Raw genomic sequence first — 7,741 nt, forward strand, 5'->3', positions numbered from 1 at the left:
CAAAAACAAAATCATAGCGTTTAAAAGAAATGAGGTAGAGCATTGGTGTTAAACATGCGGCTGGTGGGGCGGATCAGGCACACCAAGGGTTTTAATCTGGCCTATGAGACAACAGCACGAGAAGCACAAGAGAAAAATGACCTGCAGTTTGAAATATGTCCACTGGATGCCGCCAAAGCCAGCAATCACAATGCAATTGGAGCTGTATTTCTCTTTCACACTCTTTTCCCTCTCTCTCTCTCTCTCTCTCTCTCTCTCTGTCTTTCTGTTGGTTCTTTCTCTATCTCAGGGGATGGTGTCATAATAGTCTGTAATAATAGTTTGCAATAGTCTTTGATCTGTGCAGCCCATTGAGACTCTTTGTGATTAAGGGCTATACAAATACACATGACTTGACTTGACTATCTCTCTTGGTCTTTCTTTCTAGCTCCCTTTCTCGTTTATCTTTCTTTGTCTCTCTATTTTAAAATTTTCCTCTCTCTTTCTCCTTCTCTCTTCTTTTTTTCTCTCACTCTCTGACTCCCTATTTCTTCTATCAGTGTGTCTCTATTTTTTCCCTCTTTCACTGTCTCATCTCTCTTTCTCTCTCTCTTTCCCTTTGCCTTCCTCTATTTCTCTTTCTTTTTTATCTTCTTTTAGCTTTTGTTCTCTCTCTATCTCTCTCACTCTCTCGCTCTCCCTCTCTCTTTCTCACTGTCTTTTTCTTTCAGACTCTATTTCCCTTTTCTCTCACTCCCTATCTGTCTTTCTGTGGGTTATTTCTCTCTTTATCTCTCTCTTGGTCTTTCTTGCTCCCTTACTATTTTCTCTTTCTTTGTCCCACTATTTTGAAAAAAATCCTCTCTCTTTCTCCTTCTCTCTTCTTTCTTTCTCTCACTCTGTGACTCCCTATTTCTTCTCTCATTGTGTCTCTATTTTTCCCTCTTTCTCATCTCTCTTTTTCTCTTTCTTTCCCTCTGCCTTCCTCTATTTCTCTTTATTTTTTATCTTCTTTTATCTTTTGTTTTCTCTCTCGCTCTCGCTCTCTCTTTCTCACTGTCTTTTTCTTTCAGACTCTATTTCCCTTTTCTCTCACTCCCTATCTGTCTTTCCGTGGGTTATTTCTCTCTTTATCTCTCTCTTGGTCTTTCTTGCTCCCTTTCTATTTTCTCTTTCTTTGTCTCTCTATTTAAAATAAAATCCTCTCTCTTTCTCCGTCTCTCTTCTTTCTTTCTCTCACTCTGTGACTCCCTATTTCTTCTCTCATTGTGTCTCTATTTTTCCCTCTTTCTCTTTCTCATCTCTCTTTCTCTCTCTCTTTCCCTTTGCCTTCCTCTATTTCTCTTTCTTTTTTATCTTCTTTTAGCTGTTGTTCTCTTTCACTCCATTACTCTTTCTCGCTCTTGGTCTCTCTTTCTCTCTCTTTTGCTCTCCCTCTCTCTTTCTCACTGTCTTTTTCTTTCACACTCTCTCTATTTCTTTTCCTTTTCTCTCTCTCTCCATATCTGTCTTTCTGTTGGGTCTTTCTCTCTTTATCTCTCTCTTGGTCTTTCTTGCTCCCTTTCTCTTTTCTCTTTCTTTGTCCCTCTATTTTAATTTTTTCTTCTCTCTTACTCTCAGACTCTCTATTTCTTTGGTCATTGTCTCTTTTTTCCCCTCTTTCTCTTCCCCCATCTCTTTCTCTCTCACTATTTCCCTCTGCCTTCCTCTATTTCTCTCTTTTTTATCTTCTTTTAGCTTTCGTTCTCTTTCTCTCCATTAGTCTCTTTCTCACTCTTGCTCTCCCTCTCTCTTTATCACCCTTGGTCTCTTAAGTGAGTTCGACCGCCCCTGAGCTAGAGACTCACTCTATTTTTAAATACTCAGATATTCACAGGCGGGCCAGATGAAATGATCCAATCAACCCAATGCTTGACATGCCTCATCCACAGGCTACTCTGGTGTTCTCAGAGAGCTACCTGGTGCTCACGAGCCCCATGTTGGGGAGATTAAGAGCCGGTAGATTGATCCCAAGCCGCCAAATCGGTATAAACCTTCCTAGCGGGTAAGCTATCAAATTTTTGGCAAATTTGACACACCCTGTCCCTCCAGTTATCCATCACCTTCACTCTCCATTTTCTCCTCCAGTCAAAATACTCTCTGTATCTCTTCGGGTCTGCCGCAACCTCCCGTAGATACAAAGCCAGTTCTTCTAAAGTCTTGAACCGGTCCACATGGATGAAAGAGTGAGGCGGCGCTACGGCTTGGTAATCCCGCACCGGCGCTCCCAGCACCACGGGAACCGTCCCTGCTTGGTAAGCGTTCCTCCACAGTTTTTCCGTGATGTAATCTTTTGCTTCCGAGTTCTCGAAAGCCAGGTAGAAAAAGCAGCGTGAGATGGTTGACAGGAGGTCTTCAGGGTTGAGGGGTGTCCTGGAGGCCCGGCCGTAGACTTTGACAGGGATTAGGGTGCTGAGTTTTTTGTACACTTGGCTTCTTCTGTGAGAGATTTGGTAGTTGCTGACCACCCAACAAGCCAGGTAGGTTTTATTTCCCATCAAGGTCTGCTCAAGACGATCATCCATCACTTCTTTTTTGAGACTTTCTCCATAAGGGATGGAGATATCGGCGTCCCTCCTGTAGCTTACCGTCAGGTTGAAAACCCCCGCGAATCTCTTCAGGTTTCGGTTAGAGACGGGTGACTCCAGGGACATCCAAGCCCATCTTTGATTCGGCGGCCTTGGGAGCTCCAGAGGGAGATGTTCTCGCCCTGTGACCAGCTCGAAGTTGTGGAAGACCACCACGTCCGCCGTGGAGAAGGAAGTTCTCCGCTCTACCAGTTTGCAGTTCGGCGTGCAGATAACATCAGGGGTTGTGCTCCGGTTTTCGGTCTTGCCGAAGGGTTTGTGCCACAGCAGGACCGTCACTTGAGTCGGGTGAGGCAGAAGAAAGCCATTGAACCATACGTTGAGGAAAGCCAGTAGGACAACACAGAGAAAGGTCAGGATTTGCTGCTTCTTCATTGTGGTAAGCACACTGTTTGGATAGGTTTCCACTCCTGAAAGAGAAATATTTTTCAGGTGATATTGAACATGTCATTTGATGCTTCAGACATACAGTAGGTTCTATTCCTTAAAGTTTTTTTTGGCCCAGTTCTTTTTGGGTCTTCATCTCCTCCTACCCCATTGAACTGTCCTCTGGGGATCTTGGTAAGTCCTGATGATCTTGTGACCTGATCATACCACTGAAGTTTTCGTCACCAGTTCTTCGTAAGGACCATTGTGGTCCCTCTGATGGTGTTGTGCAAGGTTTCGTTTGTCACATGGGCTAACTAGCTGATGCCTAGAAGTTTCCTGCATCTCCATGGCCTGGACTGTGGTATTACACCACGCTCCAATGGTAACATTAATCAGTACCTGCATTGGAAGAATCTCTCCAGAATTTCTCTCTCCATCCGTCGCTCTGTCTCTCTCTCTCTCTCTCTCTCTCTCTCTCTCTCTCTCTCTCTCTCTCTCTCTCTCTCTCTCTCTCTCTCTCTCTTTGTCTGTCTCTCTCTCTCTCTCTCTCCCCCTCTGTCCTTTTCTCTCTCTTTCTATTTCTCTGTCCTTTTCTCTCTCTTTCTCTATCCCTCTCACTATCTCCTTTTCTCTTTCTTGTTTTCTCTCTCTCTCTCTCTCTCTCTCTCTCTCTCTCTTTCTCTCTCTATGTCTCTTTCTCTTTCTCTCTCTATTTCTTTCTATCTATCTATCTATTGCTCTCTTGGTCTCTTACTCTCTACTGCTCTATCTCTCTCTCTCTCTATTGCTCTCTCTCTCTATCGCTCTCTCTATCTATCCATTGCTCTCTCTCTATCTCTATGCATCTCTCTCTCCATTTCTCTCTCCATCCGTCGCTCTGTCTCTCTGTCTCTCTGTCTCTCTCTCTCTCTTTCTCTCTCTTTGTCTCAATCTCTTTCTTTCACTATTTCTTTGTATCTAATTTTCTCGCTCTCACTCTCTATCTATCTATCTATCTATCTATCTATCTATCTATCTATCTATCTATCTATCTATCTATCTATCTATCTATCTATCTATCTATCTATCTATCGCTCTCTCGCTCTCTACTGCTCTATCTATCTCTCTCTCTCTCTATCGCTCTCTATCTATCCATTGCTCTCTCTCTCTATCTCTCTATGCATCTTTCTCTCCATTTCTCTCTCCATCCATTGCTCTCTCTCTCTCTGTCTCTCTGTCTCTGTCTCTCTCGTTCTCTGTCTTTTTCTCTCCCTTTCTCTTTCTCCCTCTATCTCTCTCACTATCTCCTTTTTTCTTTCTTGTTCTCTAACTCTCTTTCTCTCTCTTTGTCTCTTTCTTTTTCTCTCACTATTTCTTTCTATCTAATTTTCTCTATCTATCTATCTATCTATCTATCTATCTATCTATCTATCTATCTATCTATCTATCTATCTATCTATCTATCTATCTATCTATCTATCTATCTATCTATCTATCTATCTATCTATCTATCTATCGCTCTCTACTGCTCTCTCTCTCTCTCTGTATCTATCTATCTCTCTTCATTTCTCTCTCTCCCTCTGTCTATTTCTCTATCCATCTCTCTCCCTCTATCGCTCTCTCTATCCGTTTTCCCTTCACCACACAGGTGGTAGGGGCACCATTTCCTGTGGTTATTTGGGCAAGTACAGACTGGTGGCGCCCATCCCTCTCCTTATCTCCAAATGTTTACATCTTCATAAAATTTTGTCTGGGGGGTCGGATGAAGAAACTTGACGGCGGGCCGTAGTTTGCCCACCCCTCATCCGGGTGCTCTTCCCCCCCAAAGCTCTGAACCTAAAATGGCTTCCCGTATGAGACCCTATTACCAGAAAAACTGTACAGTTGAAATGCTTCTCTCGAATTTCAAAACAGGATGTGGCGACAGACTCATAGTATCACTTGCCCGTTGCAGGAGGAAGTCCTCAAGGTGCTTCAATCTTCATTTATTTCCTCGCCTCTTTCTCAAAACTGTCCAGGACGAGAAGAGAACGTTGTCCGAGGGGTATCTTCTCTGGATTTGCTGGAAGTTCTCGGTGAGGAACGTCGGGGACCTGGTTCTGTTTTCATCTGGAGGGTGTGACATCAGTCCGCAGCGCCCGTCACCTCGCTTAAAAACCCAGAGGAGGAACTTCGAATGGGAAATGACATTTGCAAACCCTAAACCGACCTCGTGATGGTTTACACTTGGGGGGTGCTCGCCACGTGACAGCATAGGAACTCAAGTGTCTTGCAAAAGTACTGCCCCCCTCCCCCCAAAACGATTGGAGATATTGCCATATTTCAGGCTTTAAGCATCTCATCTCATTAGCCGTACCGCTTATCCTCATTAGGGTCGCGGGGGGGCTGGAGCCTATCCCAGCCATCTCCGGGCAGTGGGCAGGGGACACCCTGAACTGGTTGCCAGCCAATCGCAGGACAGACAACTCATTCGCTCATTCACACCTAGGGACAATTTGGACCGGCCAATTCACCTGAAATGCATGTTTTTGGAACGAGGGAGAAAACCGGAGTGCCCGGAGGAAACCCACGCAAGCACGGGGAGAACATACAAACTCCGCACAGGAAGTCTGGAGCTGGATTTGAACCCACGCAGGAGGTTCCCTATACAACCTTCTATTGCAGCGATCACAGCCCCAAGTCTTTTCGGGTATGTCTCTTTAAGTTTTGCTCGTCTTGAAAGAGAATTATTTCCCCATTCTTCCTTACAGAACAGCTCAAGTTCCACAAGATTTGTGCAGCTTTTTCAGATCTTTCCACAAAAGCTTGGTTGTGTAGGTGTCAAATAGGCGGCCCGCGGGCTGGTTCAGGGCTTGGGTTCCATTAAGCCAACAGGGAAACACGGAGAGAAGAGGGACAAAAAAGATGCAGTTTTATATATGTCCACTTGATGTCAGCCAAGCCAGGCACCACTCAGAGAGAAACTTAAGTAGGATTTCTTTTTCTCTCTTTTTTTTCTCTCTCTTTTTCTTTTTTTAATCCTTATTGTCCTCTTTAGTGTTTCTCTCTCTCCATCTCTCTTTTTTCTCTTTCCTTCTAACTCTCTCTCTCTTTTCTATTTTTTGCTCTCTTGCAGTTTCCTTCTTTTTTCTCACGATCTCTCTTTCTCACTCTCTCTCTCTCGCTCTATTTTATCTCTATTTTTTCTTTTTCTGTATCTTTCTTTCAATTTCTCATGTTCTCCTTTTTTCCCTTTTTCTCTCTTGTGCTCTATCATGCACACACACTGTCTCCTTTGTTCTATCGTTTTATCTCTCCTTCTTTTTCTTCCTCTCTCTCTTTCATTCTATATCTCTATTGTCTACCTCTCTCTTTCTTTCTCTCCTTCTTTTAAACCTACTAATCCGGCCCCTGCCAAAAAAGATTTTCTAGCATGTGGCCCCCAGCTAAAATGAGTTTGACACCCCTGCTCTGTAGGATTGAGGTCTGAACTTTGGCTTGGCTATTCTAACACCTTTATACTGTTACGTTTAAACCATTCCATGTAGATTTTGCTCCATGTTTAGAGTCATTGTCCCGTTGGAATGTGAACCTGCGCCCTATTCTCAGGTCTCTTGCAGTCTGCAACAGATTTTCTGCCAGAATCAGCCTCTATTTTGCTCCATCCATCTTCCCATCAACTCTAACCATAAGTCCCTGCTGAAGAAAAACACCCCCAGAATATGATGCTGCCACCACCATGTCTGACAGTGGGGATAGTGTTTGCAGAGTGACTCCTACGCCAAACACAACAGTTTGACTCCAGCCCAAAAAGTTCTATTTTGATCTCATCTGACCAGAGCACCTTGTTCCACATGTTATTTGTGTCTTCTTTGTGGTTTCTTACTACTGCCAAATGGGCTTTTTTTTTCAAAAAGGGCTTTCTTCTTACCACTCTTCCATAAAGAACAGATCTATGCAGAGTACTATTACAACCCCTACAGAAAAGTATGAAATCACCAGTCTAGGGAAAGACCTCAATCAGACATTTTATTCTGTAGAAAAAAAATCACAAATATGAAACAATCGTGAGGTCATTCCAAAGTGCAACGTATAAGCATTTAGAATCACTAAAAGAAATGAAAAAAGAACATTGCAATGGTCAGTAAATATTGCTTTTATAGAGCAAGTGCAGGGAAATAAATATGGAATTACTACAATCTAAGGAAAAAAATATGGAATCAGTGCATTTTGAGTAGAAAACAAGGAAACACCCAGTCAATTTCCTTTCCTTAATTGGGCACCTGGCTTAGATTAAGTCTGCTCGTTCGTCAGAAGTTAAAAATGGTGAATCACACCTGGACTAAGTGGATTTGCAAGAATCATGACTCCAATAAGAGAGATGTCTCTTGAGACCAAAGACAGGATCGTTAAACTTCTTGAAGAAGGTAACTATTTGTATAGTTGCCAAAGACGTGGGCTGTTTACAAACAGCTGTATCGAAGATTTGGACCAAGAACAAACAACATGGTTGTTAAAGTCAAGCATACTGGTAGGCCAAGGAAGACATGTAGGCGTCAAGACAAACAACTTAAGGCCATATGTCTTGAAAACAGAAAACGCACAACAAGAGAAATGAAGAGGAAATGGGAGGAAGTTGAAGTCAATGTGACACACTGTGCAAAACCGCTTAGATTTTACCATAGGAAAGCTAAAAGCAAACCGTTGTTGATGCTTAAACACAAAAGAACACTACTGCAATGGGCTAAGGAGAGGCAATCATGGACTGTGGATGACTAGATGAAGGGTATCCTCAGTGATGAGTCACA

The 7,741-nt window shown here is 43.1% G+C and overlaps 1 protein-coding gene across 1 annotated transcript; it reads right to left on the bottom strand.

Moving 5' to 3' along the window:
* Positions 1–1,530: 1,530 nt before the first annotated feature.
* fut7 (fucosyltransferase 7 (alpha (1,3) fucosyltransferase)) lies at positions 1,531–2,990 on the bottom strand. Its single transcript, XM_088355636.1, has one exon. The coding sequence runs from the start codon at positions 2,979–2,981 to the stop codon at positions 1,968–1,970; it is 1,014 nt and encodes a 337-aa protein (XP_088211762.1). The 5' UTR covers positions 2,982–2,990; the 3' UTR covers positions 1,531–1,967.
* Between the last annotated feature and the right edge of the window lie 4,751 nt (positions 2,991–7,741).

The sequence above is a fragment of the Urocampus carinirostris genome, chromosome 16, assembly GCF_059441175.1.
Source record: "Urocampus carinirostris isolate Australia breed hairy pipefish chromosome 16, RoL_Ucar_1.0, whole genome shotgun sequence".
Taxonomy (NCBI): Eukaryota; Metazoa; Chordata; class Actinopteri; order Syngnathiformes; family Syngnathidae; genus Urocampus; species Urocampus carinirostris.